The following is an 18,824-nucleotide window of genomic DNA, read 5'->3' on the forward strand; positions in this document are numbered from 1 at the left end:
CCATGGATCGTGAGATAATCGATGTGATTGGGCGCAATTGACCGTTAGGTTTGGTACTCCACGTCAACATGGTATAAAAGAGCAGCAGCCAGCGTTCTTTCTTTTTCTTTCTAGCCTACTTCCTATTTCCTCTTTTTCTCGGCTTCGAAACATGCAGACTCCTTCGCTCGCTCACTTCAAGTTGCCCGTCATTGACAACGAGCCAATGGTATGTGGTTACATTGTTTGACATGCTAAGAGACTGGTGCCTGACGTGAATTTTTGGAATAGCTCAACTATGCCCCTGGCTCTGTTGAACGCCAAAAGTTGCAAAAGGCCGTCGAGGAGATGCGTGCCCAAGGTCCCGTTGAGGTTCCCGTTGTCATCAACGGCGAAAAGGTATGGTTTGCGGCTAGAAGCGTCATTCGAAAATAAGTGACTCACTGCTGCTCTGGCCTTTTAGATTTACACTGGCAAGACTGCCCAGCAATTGAACCCCTCGGAACACAAGTCCGTTATCTGCAACTACCACGAAGCCGATGCTGCCTTGACCAAGAAGGCCATCGAGGGTGCCTTGGCTGCCCGCGAGCAATGGGAGGCTTTGCCTTTCAACGACCGCGTCGCTGTCTTCTTGAAGGCTGCCGACCTCTTGTCCACCAAATACAGATACAAGATGATGGCTGCCACCATGTTGGGCCAAGGCAAGAACATCTGGCAAGCTGAAATTGACGCTGCTGCCGAGTTGTGCGACTTTTTCCGCTTCAACTGCAAGTACGCTGAGGAAATCTACCAGCAGCAACCTCCCAAGAATGCCAAGGGTACCTGGAACCGTGTCGAGTTCCGTGGTCTAGAAGGTTTCGTGCTTGCTGTCACACCCTTCAACTTCACCGCCATTGCCGGCAACTTGCCCGGTGCTCCTGCCTTGATGGGCAACGTTGTTGTCTGGAAGCCTTCTCCCTCTGCTGTCTACTCCAACTACCTTGTCTATCAATTGCTTGAGGAAGCTGGTCTCCCTGCTGGTGTCATCCAGTTCGTTCCTGGCCCTGCTGAGGAAATCTGTGGCACCGCCATTGCCCACCCCGACTTTGCATCCCTCCACTTTACCGGCTCCACCCATGTTTTCCGTATGCTCTGGAAGCAGATCGGTGACAACATCCACAACTACAAGAGCTACCCTCGCATTGTTGGTGAGACTGGTGGCAAGAACTACCACATGTTGCACCCTGACTTGGACCAGGCTGCCTTGCACCACGCTGCTCTTCAGACTATCCGCGGTGCCTTCGAATTCCAAGGTCAAAAGTGCTCCGCCACTTCCCGCGTCTATGTTCCCAAGAGTCTTTCTGAGGAGTTCATTTCCTTGTTGAAGCAAGAACACGCCAAGATCACCCAGGGCCCTGTCCATGAATTCCAGCACTTTACCGGCCCCGTTATCAACAAGGTTGCCTTTGATAAGATCAAGTCCTACATTGACTTTGCTGCGCAGGACGCCGAGTGCGAGATCATTGCTGGTGGCAAGTACGATGACTCTGTCGGATACTACGTCCAGCCCACTATTGTCTTGACCAAGAACAAGTTCACCAAGACTTTGGTCGAGGAAATCTTTGGCCCTGTTGTCACCATCTATGTGTACGAGGATGCTGAGTTCGAAGCCACTTGCAAGTTGATTGGCGAGACTACCCAGTATGGCTTGACCGGCTCTCTGTTTGCCCGCAGCCGCGAGAACATTGTCAAGGGCGCCAACTTGCTCCGTCACACTGCCGGTAACTTCTACATCAACGACAAGAGCACCGGCGCCGTCGTTGGCCAGCAACCCTTCGGTGGTGGACGCGCTTCCGGTACCAACGACAAGGCTGGCAGCTTCTCCTTGTTGCTCCGCTTCGTCTCTATGCGCTCCATCAAGGAGAACTTTGTCCCCATCGAGGACTTTATCTACCCCTCCAACCTTCAGTAAATTTTGTATCCTCCCATACATCATTCCTCTTTCTTCTTCCTCTCTCTCATTGAACCAACTATTGCATGTTGTTTGTATCTATTCACATTGATTACTCTTCTCTCTGCATTCCCCTGTTATAATCTCTTTCCCCCCAAAACCTGTACAGATTTCTTTTTCAGAACGAAAAGAATTAAAGAAAGAGCGAAGAAGAAAGTAGTAATAGAATCGTTCGTTAGGAATTGAGGATATGTTTATTGGGTTCGAGACATGCGTCCTTGACACCAGGCACGACTTGGACTTGTACGTTGTGTTGCATCAACTGCTCTGAGCCGGTGCAATTTACCAGATTAGGCGGTTCCTTGACACCCATCACAACCCGTGCAATTCCGGCTTCCAGGATCCGGTCGGTGCAAGGTCTGTTCCCGGAAAGGCGGGTTGAGCACGGCTCCATGGTTGTGTACATTGTAGCGCCCTTGGCTAATGCCAGATCACTGAGCTTCGCCAATGCGCATTCTTCGGCGTGTGTGTTGCCAGGCAGTTCACGAGAGAAGCCGGTGCTGAGGACTTTGCCTTGGTCGTTGACGAGCACCGCGCCGACGCAGTATGCTTTCTCTACAGGGATCGACTGGTGCGCGAGCTGAATAGCTTGTTGCATGAACTCTGCGTCGCAGCTGTCGTGTGTGTACTCGGTTGTCGCGTCCATAGATGCAGCAGAAAAGTGTGTGTCTGAGAGAGAGAGAGTGCGAGTGGGAGCGGGGTAGAGATACAACAATAATGATCACACAAATCCAACCCGATTTGGGAGCTGGTTGATAGATCGTCCCTCTTCTCTTTTCCTTCCTCTCTGTTTCTTCTTTTCCCTTTAATTTTTTGTACCCGAAATGATACGAACATCCTACTTTGATACCACGTCAGAAGACGACGATGCTTCTTGCGCATCCCCGTCTACAACAAAGTCAATACCTTCGGTTTCGTATCTAGCGATACCCAGGCCGTACGAGCAAATGCAGAATAAAACTGAGGACTTTGCAGAATATTAATGTGATTTAATTGTTGCAGTGCAAATATGATGCGATCGCATTCTGCAAGCAGCTTGCATGTATGGAATTTGTGCTACACTGCGCGCTGCATGTACTGCAGCAGCAATGAAAAAACGAATGGAGGGCTAATATATTAACAGGATCTTGTACATGATCTGCGACGAAGACAGCAGCAGCAGCAGCAGGTAACTCTTTCTTCCATTTGTGCCGACCGGGTCGCGACCACGTTGCTGGATTACCCCGATCTGAAACATGACGACCTATTATTTTCAGGACACAGACAATAATAATAATAACAATAAGAGCCTGGCTTCACAACTTTTGAAAAAGGCCAAGAAGCGGATTTCCACAACAGTGCTCCACCGACAACAGCCTCCTACTTCTACTACTGTTACCACCTCTTCTGTAGATAGTAATAACACCGCCGCCGCTGCCAGGACAACGATACCCGAAATCCGCCGCGCCGACTCGACCGTCTTGCTAGCGCACGCAAAAGCACCGATGATGAAACCACAGTCGGCTGTCATCCAAGAGACCGACCAGATACAGCTCGCTGCGGAGCGGCACGATCGATGGATACAGAACGGAATACGGTTGCACGAAAAGGGCCAGCTCGAAAAAGCGACGCATGAATTTCGGCGAGCAGCGGCTGAAGATGCACCCATGGGCATGTTCTTTTACGGCCTGTCGCTGAGGCACGGTTGGGTAAATGAGTGGATATATATTGCAAGTGTCAAACTATCTTCTCAACCCGTTCGTTAATTAATTTAGGGATGCCGACGGGACGAACGGCTTGGCTTCAAGTACTTGCAAAGATCGGCGGAACTCACGTTGCTGGATTTAGAACAAGGAAATCAATGTGATAGCTCTCTGATGCAGACTGTTAAGAGTCGAGAGCTCGGTGTAGCTATCTACGAAGTCGGCGTGTCTCTAAGTTACGGATGGGGGGTAAGCAAAGATGGGTTTACTTCCAATGATATGCATGGGACTGATGGAGAGAGATATAAAGTGCGCCAAGGATAAACCAACGGCGTTCTATTTATTCAAAATGGCGGCCGACCTTACACGCGACCCGGATGCTCAGAACGTCGTTGCACAATGCTACCACTATGGCTACGGCGTTCCCAAAGATTTACGGCTTGCTGCAAAGTACTACCGCATGGCTGAAAAGCAGGGTAAAGGGATAGTAGGGAATTCTTGGATATATAAATATTAGCACTAGATTTATCCATTTGAGAATCAAACGACGCCTCGTAACTAGCATCATATTGTAAAAAAGAAAGACATATTACTGTAAAATGTAAATGTATGTTTATAAATCAACAATTTGAAATATATGTTGTCACAAATATGTACACTGCAGCAAATAAGCACGAATGTTAGTTTAAAACTGTGCAGAGTACATGACGGATAACATCAACGCGGTGAGCGCAACAACAGCCATCTGGAGGGGAGCTGAGGCGGTAGCGCCCGAGTCAGCGCTTCCGTCCGCACCCAGACCGTTCTTGCCAGTTAGGCCTGATTTGGGCTGTGCGACAGATGCCTTGCACAAGAACGAGTTGCCCTTGATCACACCGTTCTTGAGCTTGCTCATATCATTGCACGAAAACTTGTTGCTTGATGTTTGAACGTTGAGGCCACCGCGTACCTACAAAAAAAAAGAAAGCAGATTAGGATAACAGCAATCCACTCTGAATGGATATATGAGATCCTTACATCGTTGAGTTTGGGAAGTTGAACTTCGTCGAAAGCGCCGGTAATATCAAGCGTGCCATCAACTTCTTCGAGGTTGGGGAATGCCTGGATGGATGCAAGAGCACTGTTGTCGCTGAGTGATAGCGCTCCCCCGAGACGTCTCAGCTTGGGCAAGCCGAGCTTTTCGAGATTGGTGTTCTTTGTTAATGTCAGAGTACCGCCAATTTCGTCAATCGTTCCCAGGCCGAGTTCAGTAAACGTGTTGGATATAAACGAAAGATCGCCCGAGACCTTCTCAAGATTATCGAGCGAGATGCCGCGCATGTTGCGGAACGAGCCATCCTTGATGCTATGCAGGTTTGACAGCTATAAAGTAAAAAAAATCCATAGACGTTAGATCAAGTGTAAATAGTTGCATCCAAGTCGCTCTTATTCCTTACATCAATAGATAGATCAGGCGAATTTGCCGAGATGATAATAGTACCTCCAATATCCGTCAAGTTCGAGATTGAGAGAGACTTCAAATAAATGTTGTTATCCACCAAAAAGTCTGTCAACTTTTGCACTTTCAAGCCGTTGATGGCGGTAGCCGTGGTATCCGACACTTGGAGTCTATCGGCCTGCGAGAGACCTGCCGGGAAAGAGATCGAGGAAAGTGCAGGCTGGACGGTTGCCTCGAAACTGCGGAGAGCTGTCAGCTGTGACATATCGAGCTTGCTCAGGATCTTGTTGTTGCTCAGCTTCAGCGTCCCATCAATAGCCTGAAGCTTTCCCGTCGAAAAGCTGGTAAGCGCATTGTTGTTGCTGACCAAAAGGTCGCCCTTGAGCATCTGGACGCCGCTGAGCTGCAACGACGCCACCGCGACGCTGTCAATGAGGATCGTTCCTTGGTACGAGCTGCAGGACTTTATCCTATCGAGATCAGATTGGCCCGAAACCTTGATGTCGCCAGAGCAGCCTGGTTGTGCGCTGGCGCTCAGCATGAAATATGCAGACGCAAGCACGACGGCAAAGCAAGTCTTCATCCTTTCTCTTTTCTCTTGTATTTGTCGAGCGATAATAAGTAGCAGGAAATGTATAAAAAAGACGTTGTTACGCTTGTTTGGTCCCTCTCTCTTTTATATCATATACCTATCGTTTGTTGACTCACCTACAATGCTAATTATTCCGAGTAAATGTACGGCAGGAAAAAACAAGCTACATGCTCACATGCCACACTGTTGCTATTTGTTTGCTCCAAGGGAAACCCATGGAAAGTTATCTAGCAATAGCCCGTCGTCATGGTTTGACGCTTCTCTATATGACAATTTACGTATTGTTCCAATCACAGAACTAGACCCTCAAAGTAGTTTGATTGAACCAGACCTTTATTGTAGAGTACATTTTATCCATGCAGCCAAAATAGAAAACTCTTGTTTATTATCTTTGCAATATGTTTAGATAGCTTTAAGGTACCTGAGTATTTCAGCGTGGCACTCTATACATAATATGGTTCGCTTTTGCCATCTTGATCACGGGTATCGGACGACGTCGAACTGTATATCAACGTGTCTTCAATTCCTCTTGTATATTCGATATATCATTTACGTAGTTAGTTTACAGTACTCTTGTTTGCGGGTTAATTTACTCGCAAAATATAGCCACAGCCATGCTAGAACTTGCTACTGCTTGCTTGCTTATCATGCGTTCTCTCTCTGTGTGTCTGCTTTGATACGACTCAGCAAAACCGAGTGGTTGAATTTGTACTCCGGCTCCACAAACTTGCAGCTTATTGGAAGGTGCAGCAGCCGCAACCTTGTTGAACCTCGACCATGGAAGAGGTGTCTGACTACTTTAGCAAGGCCATTACCTTTGCCGAGAATGCGGCCAAGTTGTCGCAAAAGATGTCCCAAGGTCTCGTGGACAATGCTCGAGAGCTCGGCTTCCAAGCAGGCGGCGACTCTGGCGCGCAATACTTTGACACGTCCGAGGAGAAAATGCGCAACATTAAGCGACAGCTGGATTCCAAGAATGACCGTGAGAAACTAGACGGTCTCAAGAGGCTGATTGCAGTATGTATATATTATATCTGACATACGCAATATGCCTGTCTGTGCATTAGCAAGGTCAATGCTCAACGGTTTTTTAGATGATCTCCAAGGGACGGGACGTTTCAGAGTTCTTTCCGGATGTGGTCAAGAACGTGGTTGCGCAGAATATTGAAGTGCGAAAACTGGTGTACATTTATTTGCTGCGATATGCCGAGCAGGAACCTGATCTCGCGCTGCTGTCGATCAATTCGTTCCAAAAGGATCTCAGCGATAAGAACCAGATCATTCGAGCCATGGCGCTGCGTGTCATGAGCGGTATCCGCGTACCCGTCATCAGCCCTATTGTCCTGCTTGGCATCAAGAAATGCACCACCGATTCCAGTCCGTATGTCCGCAAGGCCGCCGCCCACGCCATACCTAAATGCTACAGTCTCGACGAGTCGCAAAAGGATGCCTTGATCGAAATTATTGCTACGCTGCTAAAGGACAGATCGACCATCACCATAGGCAGCACCATCATGGCTTTCAACGAAGTGTGTCCTAATCGATTTGACTTGATTCACCCGTGTTTCCGGAAACTGTGCGCTGTCTTGGCAGACTGCGATGAATGGGGACAAATGGCTATACTAGGTGTCTTGCTGCGATATGGACGGTATGCTTGCATTTACAGCAGTGTGACAATTTTTTCGTGCAGTTCCTAATCCTTGAAATATCGCTAGAACACAATTCTTAAATCCCAACCCACATGTAAGTCGCTGCAGAAGCTCTGTTAATCCATGAGATGCTAACCTTTGACTATAGAACGAAGATCAATCACGTACGCCACCGAAAACAATGACTGCAGATCGAGGCGATCGACCGTTCTTTTCTGATTCCTCAGAGGACGACGAGTCAGATAACGATGAGCGGCTAGCAGATGATATCGTGCAACTGGATGAGGATCACGAGCTCTTACTGAAAAGCTGTATACCCTTACTGCAGAGCCGGAACAGCGGTGTATGTATCCTACGTTGGTTGGTTGATACCACTGTTTGTTGTTAACGTGAGCGATTTTTTCTCAGGTTGTTTTGGCTGTTGCTCGTCTATTCTATCACCTAGCACCAGCTGCCGATGCAGAGAAAATTGCCAAACCGCTCGTTCGACTGCTGCGAAATCACCGCGAGTTGCAGTACGTTGTTTTGAAGAATATCTCCGTCATGGCATCCAAACGACCAGTGAGTTTACAATGTGTTTGTGGCAACATTTGCACGTTAACAAACTTTGCCTATTTATTTAGTATCTATTTGAACCATTCCTACAACAATTTTACGTGCGCTCTCTAGAACCAGTGTTCATCCGTGATATCAAGCTAGAAATCCTGACCAGTATAGCTACTGAAAGCAATATTCACACCATTCTCAACGAATTTCAGGTATTTTGACAATCCAACAAGAATGAAGAGTGATACTCAGACGTAGTTTTGCAGCAATATGTCAAGAATCCCAACAAAGATTTCGTGGCTGCAACCATCCAGGCAATTGGACGCTGCGCTGTCAACGTTGCCGGAAGTGCCAACAGATGTCTGAAACAACTGATGAAATTACTGCATAGTACGAATGGTAAGGGCGCGTGGTTACACGCACCTGACATGGATAGTTTATTTACTCCGTTACAGAGCTAGTGGTAGCAGAGTCCGTGCTGGTGGTAACACGACTGTTACAAATTTGCACAGAAGAGCGGCAGCGGTCCATTATCAGGCTCGCAAAATTGTTGGATACAATCAAAGTTCCGGTGGCGCGAGCCAACATTCTATGGCTGATAGGACAGCATGTAGAGACGATGCCCAAAGTTGGCCCGGATGTGCTGCGTCAAGCCGTAAAGAATTTCGCCAACGAAGTAAGTAAAGCTAAGAAGTCCCAATAATGATATGCCTATTCTATTAAACACTTTTTATTTTAGACCGATGTTACCAAGCTACAGATCCTGACACTCTCCGCCAAACTGATATGCGCTAACCCTGATCATCCTATACTTAATACGCTTAATCAATACTTACTTAACCTGGCTCGATACGATACCAGCTACGATGTTCGAGATCGAGCGAGGTTTTTGCGGGCATTGACAGTAGCACACCAAGAAAACAAACCGGGTTTGGATGCTTTGAAAGCGCAGATGAAGCAAGTCTTGTTATCGGACAAGGAGCCACCGGTGCATGAGAACGAAGGAGCAGATTACACAATCGGATCTCTGTCGCTGCTAGCGAACCAGGCTCTGCCTGACTATGAACCGTTACCTGATTATCCTGAAGAGCAACCTGATCCTTCAGTACGAGATGTAGAGGAACTGGAAGGCTGGGCCGGCAGCCGGACGATGGTCATTGAACAAGGATTTGGCAGCGATAGCTTTGAAGGGCGGTACAGGAACCACGCCGGCGCGTCCACGGCCTTGTCTGGCATAGAAGCAACTGGGTTCCACGGCGGCGTGTTTGCTCCCACGCCTGTAGCAAAGAAGAAGGGCGACGACTATGATCTGGAAGCGTTCTACCAAGATACATCAAGCGAAGAAGATGAAGAAGAAACATCTGAAGAAGAAGAAGAATCATCGGATGTGGACGAATACGAAACCAGCTCAGATGAAGAAGATGAAGAGGAGGAGGATGAAGAAGAAAGTAGCGAGGAAGAAGAAGAAGAAGAAAAAGAAGAAGAATCAGAGGATGAAGAGAGCATTAGCGGGCACAATGTACGGAGGCCGATACGCTCTACAAAATAATAATACCAATAAAAGTTGATACGCTGCATAAAGTTAGCAATGACCGGAAGGAACTGGCTGGGTGTCCGAAGCACATAATATTTCGGGTGACACGTGCCGAGAGTTTCTTGTTCCTCCTCTTCTTGGTCTACACGATGACTATCTACTATACCCTTACGTTCACGCTTTTAGTACTGGAGGTAAACAGGGCAAGAAAAGTACTATTTCCAGGAGCTCAGGGCACTGACTGTCGCGTTGTCCTAGATGGCCATGTTCGCCATCCTCGTTGTAAGTCTCACGTGAAGCTAGATCGCGTTCGACACTAATCTAAAGACTTTCTGTTCTTCAAGCTGCCGTTACCTCTCCATTGGCGCCGGGCTATGCTTAAAGGCATAAAGTCGTCTCCCGTGGTATGTAGTGAATCATGCATATACGATAACAGGAAGCGCTCAGGGTCTTGTGTTCCGGTTGCTTTAGATTCAAAAAGCACTCCATGCTTTGAAAATCATCTTTGGGTAGGTAAAATAAGGATGTTAGTCCGTTGCTGTTACCATCTAACCACGCTACGCTCGCTTGTTAGTTTCATCTTTGTCCTTTTTATGGGCAAGTAGTAGTACTGCCGCTGCTTCGCAGACCAGCAATCTAACAACGTTACTACAGATACCGTGAACCGACTGCAGAGGATCCAGGAAGAAGTAGAGCAGGAAGCAGAGCACCGTCATGACTATAGCTTCGAAGCCAACTTGCATGCAAAGCGGTTCTATGCTCAGCGTAACCTTTACCTGACTGGATTCACGCTTTTCCTGTCATTGTAAGTACAAGCATCGTTTTTGAATGGAATTAATGAAGGTTTATGCATAATTGTTTTTGTCCCCTTTAGGATTTTGGAGCGTACTACTGCGTTAGTCACCGACATGATCCAAAGAGAGGAACAGTTGCAGCACATGAAGAAGGAGGTACATACGATGAATGATTTTATGCATTTGCAAAGTTAAGGTTGAGGTTAATTGACAACAATGTAACAGAGCGCTCAGGCCAAGGAAGACCAGGGACGTTTGGAAGAAATTGAGGCATCGTACAAGAAGCAAATTGATGAATTGTCAAGCCAAGTTGCTGCGTTGAAACAGCAGGAGCGTGACATTGAAGGACTCAAGAAGCGTGCTGCTCAGCAATCGGCAGAGTACGATCAGCTATTGCGAGAACGAGATTTGCTCAAAGCAAAGCAATAAATAAAAACAGACATCACCCAATAACAAAGGAAAAATTATATAGATAATCGTGTGTGAAAAATATATAATAAGGCGAAATTACTACAATTAGGCGAGGAAACCATCCTTCTTGAGCAAGGAAGATGACAACTTTACAGTCTTTTGCTGTCCGTTAAACAACAAAGCGTTTGGAGTTTTCTTGTCGGGGATACCAGAGATCTTGTCTCGGGTAGCAAGGTCGGTAAGGAGCTGGTACAAGTTGTCTGGTGTCGGGTCTTGCAAGCGTTGCAAAAGGAGTGCAGCGACGCCGGATACGTGCGGTGCAGCCATGGAAGAACCGGACATGGTTGCAGTGGCATCCTTTGCGCCAATGTATGTACTGGTAACATCGTAGCCGGGCGCGAGGATATCGACGCATTTGCCATAGCAGCTCTGTGAATCCATCTCGTCGTCCTGGGTCGTGGTACCGACCGTGAAGACCTTGCTGTTTCCAGCGGGCGTGATTTGGCAAGCGTCGCTGGCCGAGTTACCAGCTGCAGCGATCACAGGCAAGCCTGCCTTGACAGCGGCAGTGACAGCTATAGAATCAAAAAGTCAACAACAGACGTATATCACGACGACACAGCAGCAGCAGCAGCAAAACATTGTATATACATACCTTGATCCAGGGCACTGGAGCCAGGGTTGGACTTGGGCAAGCCCAAGGACATGTTGATAATAACAGGTCGGTTCTGCTCCTTCTCCTGCTGCAAAATCCACTGCAGGCCGGACAAAAAGTTGGATACGGTACCCTTGCCGTCAGCGCTCAGAACTTGCACGCTGACCAGGTTGACCTTTTTGGCGACACCAAATGTCTTGCCGCCGATCAGGCCAGCGACGTGTGTGCCGTGTCCACCGCCGTCCAAGGGACTCGCCTGGGCCTTCTTTGCGCTGCTCGATGTCACAACCTTGGATGTCTTGTTGCCGAAAGCAGACCATCCGTGCTTTGCGCGGCCTTCAAAATCCTCGTGATGGATCGCGATACCGTCGTCCACGACGTACACCGTAACTCCATCGCTACAATTGCATGAAAATGAATACATATGTCCGATGCGTGTAATATGCCATATGTATTATATTTTTACCCTGCTTCCGAATCATAGATGTACGGTTTCTTGAGATCCAAGTCGCGCTCAGATATGCGGACAAGGTTCCACTGAGCGTTCTTTTGCTGAGTGTACGAAATGTTGCTAGAAGAGGAGGAAGGCGTGGCAGCAGCTGACAACGTCGACGTCGCAGTAGAAGGATCATTCGGGGAGATGCTCGATGTCCATCCAGGCCATTTCTTCTTGCTTTGGCCTGTAGCAGCGGTTGTTGGTGCTGTTCTTGCTGTCGTGCGTGTTGGTGAAGCTGTTGTCACAGGTTTTTCGTCGTGTTCCGGTTCGGATTCTGCAACGATACCCGGTTGTTCGCCTTTCGGTTGATACACAGGATCGTAGCGCTAAAAAGACAGTGTTAGGCAGGCTAGTGACACTATTAATTAGCTATGATGCCATACAATGTAATAGCGCTTATCCTTGTTTGACTTGGTAGGTTTCGGCAGCTGGAACTGGATTTCGTCGTCAGGGAAAATTGACAAGACTTCAGAGAACGTGGTGATGATGGGTTCCAAGAGGCGATCGTCCAAGATATCCATCGTCAACGCTTTGAATCCGCCGCCGATATCCACACTGTTGGTAACGTGGACCTTCTTGGTGCTGCCACGGTCGTAAGTCCGACCCAATAGGTCCTGCACGTCTTCTCCGATCTCCTCAATGAGATCGTGGACGAGACCGACAGCGCCCTGGATCAGTTTGGGAATAACTGCGTGCCCGCATTATCAGTTTTTCTCAGTGATGACCAAACAGCTTATCGAACTCACAGTTCTCGATATCAACTTCAGGACTGAGTTGCACGATATACTTGTGATCGCGGGCCGGGGTGACTTTTGTATTCTTGTGTCTGCCGCATGCTGATACTGCGACCGCAACGTAAATTAGGAAAAGGAACGTAAGGATTCTCATGATCGTTGCGTGTGTTGCGATAAAAAAGGAGAGGATAGGCTACTGTGCAATCCTTGTTCTGTCTTCTTTTTTTTGCTAGGCGCGCACACACGCAAGACAAGGTTTAACGAACGGTATGGGTAAAGAGATAAAAAAAAGGGTAAAAGCAAAAAGTGGAAAAGAATAAACTGTGGTAGCAACAAATTTCATTTTGCTTCGTACGACACTTGTGTACCCGTTTGTCCTCCGACTTGGGAAATCAGGGAAGGGAGCGCAATCGTCATGATTATATTTTGGGAGACAACAGCGCTCGTAGTAGCTCTGTAATATCTGACCTTTTTCGTTGCACGATTAATATATGCAAATGACAAGCGGGTGCAACAAACAGTCCTAATTTTTGTATTTTTCATTTCCTTTGTTTTTCGCTTCTCGTGCTATGGATCACTCAAAAGTGAATGTGTGTTGATAAGTAGTGGAAAACAATAAATTTGGTTTACTTCCGCATGCACCCGTGAACTAGCAAAAAAAAGGAATAGTCAAAGGATTGGCTGGTGGTCGTACGAGCAGCAAGGATGCAAGCCAAAAGAAAAAGTTAAAGACCCTTTTGAGTGGTACAATCTGTCAATGTAAGGCACGAATTACTCATTTTGGGCCTTGGGCACTCACTTAATAGCCATCCTTGAGGGTACCATTGACGTGGATGGGTTCACTTTGCTTCTTTTTCTTATTCAAATATTATACGCTGTGGCCACCAACCCCCATTTGTCCTACGTAGTGAAAAAAAGATCCTGCTACTATGCGCCCTGTTTATTGTTGCTAGTATCACATTCCTGCTTCTACTCGTAATCTTTCGGACCAAAAAAAAATATTGCTATATTCTATGCACGACGCTGCACTGTAGCTAAGCACGTCGTAGCTAACTCACTTTTGCATATGTAGTTTCAACTGAGTGAATGGATGCATTTTGGGAGCGGCGGGATTTCTACTGGGAACATGTTGATCGGCAACAGAAAAACGTGAAGAAGGTGGTACATTTACGTATTGTAGGCCTAATAACAGCTTTTAGTGTCGCGAACGCTGCGCGTATCAACTATCTACACAACTAGTACCTTTCCCACTTGGAAATCAGTGAAGAAATCAGATTTATTCCTTTGAGTTTTCTAATACATGATGACGTCCTTCTTCTTACTACAGGCCTTCAGTCTACCTCTAGTGCACCTTCCACGTTCGATGCTGATAACAGCCAATCAAAGAAAAGCCCGCTGCAGGTACGTGGAATTTATTGACAGTCCATATCGATATTTATTTAAAAGTACAATGTATAGTCGATACAAAAAATGATAAACATGGATGATTAATGATGTCGATGATAAGTTCAATGCTCCTAGAGACTGGGAATTTTGAAGATACATCCAGAGACTCGACACGTAGCATGCGTGGCGTTAACAACCTTGATGTTCAGGTTATTAGCAACGTAGTTTAAGCTAGAAATACACATCTAATCATGATAATGTACTTACCTCCACCGCCGCTGCCTCCACCGCAGCCTCCACCACCTCCTCCTCCTCCGCAGCCTCCACTACCTCCTCCGCAGCCTCCACCACCTCCTCCTCCGCAGCCACCACCGAAGCTGCCACCGAAGCTGCCAAAGAAACCACCACCGGTTCTGGAAGATTTGCCACCGACTCCAGAGGAACGCCAAGAGCGGTTATTCTTGTAATAGTTGCTCTTGTTTGCATAAGTTTTGTTGGCATTCTTCTTCTTCCTTAAGGGAGCGGATGGACCCGAAAGAACGGTGGGAAGGAACGATGGAGGCGCAACGAGTGTGAACAACTTGTAATGCAGGTAAAAGTGGTCATCTCCTGTAGGAGGCGGCGTTGATGTTGCTGTATTCCTTGTTGGTTGTCCCGACGTTGGCGACCCGCTGGCGTGGCAATCTGTTGTGTAAAGCATGTGAATAAAGCGTGTCCTTGCTCTTTTTTTTTTAATGGCTGCGCAAGTCTTTCTCTCACCTATCCTGTGTGTTGTGTCAGTATATACCGCGAGGCGGTAAGGAATGGAGAATAGACTTACACTGTAGATAGAACTTGTGCGCGTTCGAGCGATGCTAACGCAAGCAAATAACTGTGAGATCGTCGGAAAGTATCGCACGTAATAACAAGCTTCAATACCTCCACAGTTGATTGTTCTAATTTGTAGAATATTAGAGTTCATGATCCAATAAGATGCTTTAGAATTTGCTAGTGTTGGATACCTACCCAATGTATCCGTAACCACTATCTTCCACTTCTTTTAACATGTTCGATTGCTCCTTTTCCTGTAGTAAAATGTAAATTCTTGCCCCAGATAGACCACAGCAACTTTTCCTTACGATTTTACACTTACCGATCCTTTATTCTTGAACCAACCACCATGTGCCGTTTCTGATTGATTGAGTTTTCAGTTATCCTGTGCACATAGATATTTCGCCAAGCTCTCCTTACTGAGATCATGGTAGCTGGAAGAATCTGTCAATATCCTATTTTTTGAATTTTGAGACAAATTCAGTCAACCCATAGAGCCTCAACATGGTTATTTACCGTCCGTAAGGATTCTTGAATGTGGCAATGACAACTGATATTTTTGAGAGCAGACTGTTTTTGCCGGAAAGAGGTGCAGTATCTTCTGGAAGTTTGTATGATCCATGCAGGTACTCCTTGCCGAAATCGTTCGTGTAACTTCCAAAAGCAATCACATCTACCGCACGTTTGCTTTTGTTTGCTAAATGTAAACCTTGTTCCGTGTCAGCATCATCGATACCATAGAGAATGTTTGCGTTAGCGTATGCCGTATTTGTCTGTTTCGCGTATTCTTTCAGCTTTGAATCAGGAATACTATCGTCGTGATTGATGACTTTCCCGAGATAGATCCGGCAAAAGTTTCTGTATCTGGAAGCAGAGATCATATGTGTATGCCACGCCAAATCTGTGCACCAATTATCGGGTCAATCGTCTTGAGATTGACAACAATTGCTATGTATGTAAACTTGCCAATTTCAATAGTTGGAACGGCCACCAAATCAGGATTCTTGCTAATAATATGCAAAAAGTCCCGGTACCGTCGTATGCCTCGCACGACACCTTCAGGAAACTTCCAATCGATCGCCATGACCGTTTTGATGAACTTGCGCTGCCGCTTCACTGCCTGGATAAGATCGATCGAGAACCAGTGTGGATTGCCCACGTACGACGTCTTGACTGTCTTCAACAGTTCTGTGCAACGTCGAAGAGAGATTATGTAAAAACAATGTAGAATATGAATATCCCTGGAATAATAACTTTTGACTTACTCGCAGCAAATTCTTCGTATCGCCTAGTTCCTTCTTGGGCATCAACTTGCTTTGCCTTTGCAATGAGTCTCGTCTCGAGGTCGGTAAAATTGCGGATCGATGCAAAGTCCGAGAGTGCAAGTTTCTTAAGGATTGCATCGTCTTGCTGCAACATGCTAGCGCTCTTTGGTGCGCCGTTCTTGTCTAACCATGTTCCTCTAGTACAAGATTTTGTCAATATATAATACAACATGAACGGACTTAAATACATACTTAATCCTTATCGCTTCGCGTTCATTGGTATCTGCGCAAAGCAAAGTACGAGAGAGCTGCCGGAGCCACATTGTATCCACGGAAAATTGATACTTGCACTTTTCACAGCGCATTGATACATTGGGATCCATTCTCCAGTGTGCGTATTTAGCCCTGGAGAAGAGGAGTGCTTTAAATAAGTATAAAATCAAATTGTGATGAGTTTCATCTGCAACACTTACCAGGTACATCCAATCTGTTCCGCGCATTGTGGACATGCAGTATACTTTACGTCGTTGCGATGCGCGTGCACACTGGATATCCACCGGGGCAGGCCCTGGAACGTAGATGTACCGTTGTACCCGTACCACTTTTCTTTATGCTGAGCACGGGTAGCAAAATCTAATACATTCACCATCCATTGTTATTCTTGGTTTGCCCTTCTACTACTTACGCAAGACCGCAGCAATGCATCTTCGTTTGGCTTTTGCCCTCTTTTCGGAATGTTTTGCTCAACATCTTCGTAGTACCTGAATGGACTCAGCAAATGCGCATGCCAAAATAGGTATGCATCTAAAAAAGCAAGTAGAGTTTTAAAAAAGAATCTGGAGCAATGACGTAAATGGCGTGTTGCTGCGTATCTTCTTACCAAGCGGCGTGTCTAATCTAACATTATCGTCTAGATAGAGCTGCGTGTATCGATCTTCGGCCATGACCAGGTAGATCTGGAGCTCGTCTGGATATTTCTCCAAAGCTGTAAGCAGCTTATCAAAGGATTCCAGCATAGACAGATATTGCCAGCAGGACTCCAGTGTCACAGACTCTCCATTCAGTTGCGGGTACACTATACCGACCGTGGGCCAATCGGGACAATCAAATATATATCGTGCTTTTCCACTCATTTCTTGGATACAAAGTCAAGATTTAATAAATGGGGAAGAAACCAAGTTGATAGGTACAAAATACATGTCGTGCCCTTTTATACCTAAAATCCTGACTTCTGCGACAGTAGACGGATCCTAAGCAACATGGTCAGCTGAGTATTAACGTGGCTCAGGCGAGCTTAGTTGAACGCAGTTAGCGTGATGCATGTGGCTACGGAATCAAGGCCCTGCTGCCCAAATTATTACATCGATCACATGGAAATGGCTAGTAAACAAGTTAAAAATTGGCCGTAAAAGCGATACATGGTCACCTCCAGCCATAGTCCATATTCAAAGACCACCCCGGCGAGGTGCTCGATTTACAAAATTTATATGCTCAAAAACTAATAGAACATTTCCGTGTCATTTGTGCAAAGCGGACCCCAAAAAATGTTTTCTTCCAGGGAGAGAGTATTTGCTAATGCACACTTATATATTTTGGTATCATTCAACGCCCTACTTTTGCTAAAGTAATGTGTTAGAAGCTCAAGCAGCTATAACGAAAGTAGCATCCATTTTGAGCCCTTTGAAGTTTGGATTTTATCGTTGTTTTAAAGACCGCCCCCAGAGAATGAGCAACATTACTTTTTACTCAGGCAACTCGGCTTCGATTGTGACAAGTGTGACATTATTATGGTTATCGCGATTGAAGTGTAGGCTTCGACAACTTTACAGTAGGAGTGTTATCCAACCACCACTACGGCTACTCCAGTTATCTGCTGCTGCGTTTTGGAGCTACTCACGGGTGGCGTTAGAGAAGAATATCCGCAATTCTCTAGCACCACTGCACTGAATCAAGGAGACGTGTACCGTAAAAATGATTGTCTCTTTTAGGATGTGCTTTGATTGTGTGCTTCAAAATAAACGTGTGTTATACGCTCTTTAAGTAATATCTTGATGATTTCACTGACATAGACCCACCAGGGTCACAAGCATGTGTGGTCCTGCCAATCAACGTTATTGTGCTTGAAACGGCTATAGCACGTATTTATATGGAAAAATACAATCAACATGCATCCTAGAAGACACCAACGGTACATCTCTCCTTGGATCCAGGACGATGTAGCCATAGGACCGCGAAAATTCTTCTGTGTGTCGTGCGCGGGCAGCATTGGGCGCGGTCAATAAAATGAGGGCACGGGGGCACAGGAACATTCGATCCAACCATTTGAACTTCTTGTCTAGGGCTGAGAGAAGAAAGAGTTGAAAGAAGAGGAGGAGCAGGGAACCGTTTTAGACTCCGAGACGCACCTACGAGGAACGTCAACAAAATTGACGCCTTCGAGACTTTGCTACAATGTAACTACCTCGATTTTCCGTATTAGATGACGCCTTTGAACTGATCCATGTCATAAAACTTGCCTAGATTTCATATGATACCAAAGAGAGGCACAAATGCAGAAATGTTACCACAAGCTCATGAAAACAAAAAAATAAACAGGTATAAAAATTTTCGGGACATCTTTTCAAGTGCCACCCACTGGCTCATTAAAAAAAAATCTGAGACCTTCTTGCGGTGGTAACGAGGCTGGCCACCAGACTTGCACGAGGGATCCACTGGACTCACTCATCGTGAGAAAGGTGGCGAAGGGGTAAGGGCCAAGGGGACGAAAGTCCCAATTTCTTTTAACGCCTTATTGCCTTGACTCAACAATGTCAAGAGCAGTTGCCATAGTTTTAGTTTTTTTCTTTTCAAGAAGGAATAAACA

General features: G+C 46.3%; 8 protein-coding genes across 8 annotated transcripts; 4 read left to right on the plus strand and 4 right to left on the minus strand.

Annotated features, from left to right (window-relative positions):
- Nucleotides 1-151: 151 nt before the first annotated feature.
- Nucleotides 152-1,930, plus strand: VTP01DRAFT_10367 (uncharacterized protein; the record flags this gene model as incomplete). The annotated part of the gene is made up of 3 exons (XM_069378721.1): nucleotides 152-208; nucleotides 271-378; nucleotides 443-1,930. The coding sequence occupies 3 exons, from the start codon at nucleotides 152-154 to the stop codon at nucleotides 1,928-1,930; spliced, it is 1,653 nt and encodes a 550-aa protein (XP_069239792.1).
- A 214-nt stretch (nucleotides 1,931-2,144) lies between these two features.
- Nucleotides 2,145-2,615, minus strand: VTP01DRAFT_10368 (uncharacterized protein; the record flags this gene model as incomplete). Its single annotated transcript, XM_069378722.1, has 1 exon — nucleotides 2,145-2,615. The coding sequence occupies one exon, from the start codon at nucleotides 2,613-2,615 to the stop codon at nucleotides 2,145-2,147; it is 471 nt and encodes a 156-aa protein (XP_069239793.1).
- A 178-nt stretch (nucleotides 2,616-2,793) lies between these two features.
- On the plus strand, nucleotides 2,794-4,168 carry VTP01DRAFT_10369 (uncharacterized protein; the record flags this gene model as incomplete). Its single annotated transcript, XM_069378723.1, has 6 exons — nucleotides 2,794-2,906; nucleotides 2,972-3,011; nucleotides 3,093-3,137; nucleotides 3,226-3,657; nucleotides 3,724-3,900; nucleotides 3,962-4,168. The coding sequence occupies 6 exons, from the start codon at nucleotides 2,794-2,796 to the stop codon at nucleotides 4,166-4,168; spliced, it is 1,014 nt and encodes a 337-aa protein (XP_069239794.1).
- Nucleotides 4,169-4,336: 168 nt separating this feature from the next.
- On the minus strand, nucleotides 4,337-5,630 carry VTP01DRAFT_10370 (uncharacterized protein; the record flags this gene model as incomplete). Its single annotated transcript, XM_069378725.1, has 3 exons — nucleotides 4,337-4,600; nucleotides 4,669-5,013; nucleotides 5,088-5,630. 3 exons carry the CDS (start codon nucleotides 5,628-5,630, stop codon nucleotides 4,337-4,339), a joined length of 1,152 nt encoding a protein of 383 aa, XP_069239795.1.
- Nucleotides 5,631-6,458: 828 nt separating this feature from the next.
- VTP01DRAFT_10371 (uncharacterized protein) lies at nucleotides 6,459-9,425 on the plus strand (the record flags this gene model as incomplete). Its single annotated transcript, XM_069378726.1, has 9 exons — nucleotides 6,459-6,698; nucleotides 6,776-7,329; nucleotides 7,397-7,424; nucleotides 7,479-7,673; nucleotides 7,739-7,891; nucleotides 7,954-8,088; nucleotides 8,143-8,275; nucleotides 8,332-8,552; nucleotides 8,616-9,425. The coding sequence occupies 9 exons, from the start codon at nucleotides 6,459-6,461 to the stop codon at nucleotides 9,423-9,425; spliced, it is 2,469 nt and encodes an 822-aa protein (XP_069239796.1).
- A 134-nt stretch (nucleotides 9,426-9,559) lies between these two features.
- Nucleotides 9,560-10,633, plus strand: VTP01DRAFT_10372 (uncharacterized protein; the record flags this gene model as incomplete). Its single annotated transcript, XM_069378727.1, has 8 exons — nucleotides 9,560-9,604; nucleotides 9,669-9,692; nucleotides 9,755-9,814; nucleotides 9,882-9,919; nucleotides 9,985-10,007; nucleotides 10,065-10,215; nucleotides 10,285-10,360; nucleotides 10,430-10,633. 8 exons carry the CDS (start codon nucleotides 9,560-9,562, stop codon nucleotides 10,631-10,633), a joined length of 621 nt encoding a protein of 206 aa, XP_069239797.1.
- Nucleotides 10,634-10,720: 87 nt separating this feature from the next.
- VTP01DRAFT_10373 (uncharacterized protein) lies at nucleotides 10,721-12,654 on the minus strand (the record flags this gene model as incomplete). Its single annotated transcript, XM_069378728.1, has 5 exons — nucleotides 10,721-11,190; nucleotides 11,271-11,668; nucleotides 11,737-12,092; nucleotides 12,150-12,454; nucleotides 12,513-12,654. The coding sequence occupies 5 exons, from the start codon at nucleotides 12,652-12,654 to the stop codon at nucleotides 10,721-10,723; spliced, it is 1,671 nt and encodes a 556-aa protein (XP_069239798.1).
- Nucleotides 12,655-14,075: 1,421 nt separating this feature from the next.
- Nucleotides 14,076-16,977, minus strand: VTP01DRAFT_10374 (uncharacterized protein; the record flags this gene model as incomplete). The annotated part of the gene is made up of 15 exons (XM_069378729.1): nucleotides 14,076-14,083; nucleotides 14,154-14,570; nucleotides 14,646-14,650; nucleotides 14,707-14,740; nucleotides 14,805-14,821; nucleotides 14,892-14,950; nucleotides 15,019-15,056; nucleotides 15,117-15,151; nucleotides 15,213-15,597; nucleotides 15,663-15,884; nucleotides 15,962-16,158; nucleotides 16,214-16,366; nucleotides 16,435-16,574; nucleotides 16,647-16,765; nucleotides 16,842-16,977. 15 exons carry the CDS (start codon nucleotides 16,975-16,977, stop codon nucleotides 14,076-14,078), a joined length of 1,965 nt encoding a protein of 654 aa, XP_069239799.1.
- Between the last annotated feature and the right edge of the window lie 1,847 nt (nucleotides 16,978-18,824).

The sequence above is a fragment of the Rhizomucor pusillus genome, assembly GCF_041956525.1.
Source record: "Rhizomucor pusillus strain CBS 183.67 unplaced genomic scaffold VTP01scaffold_8, whole genome shotgun sequence".
NCBI lineage: Eukaryota > Fungi > Mucoromycota > Mucoromycetes > Mucorales > Lichtheimiaceae > Rhizomucor > Rhizomucor pusillus.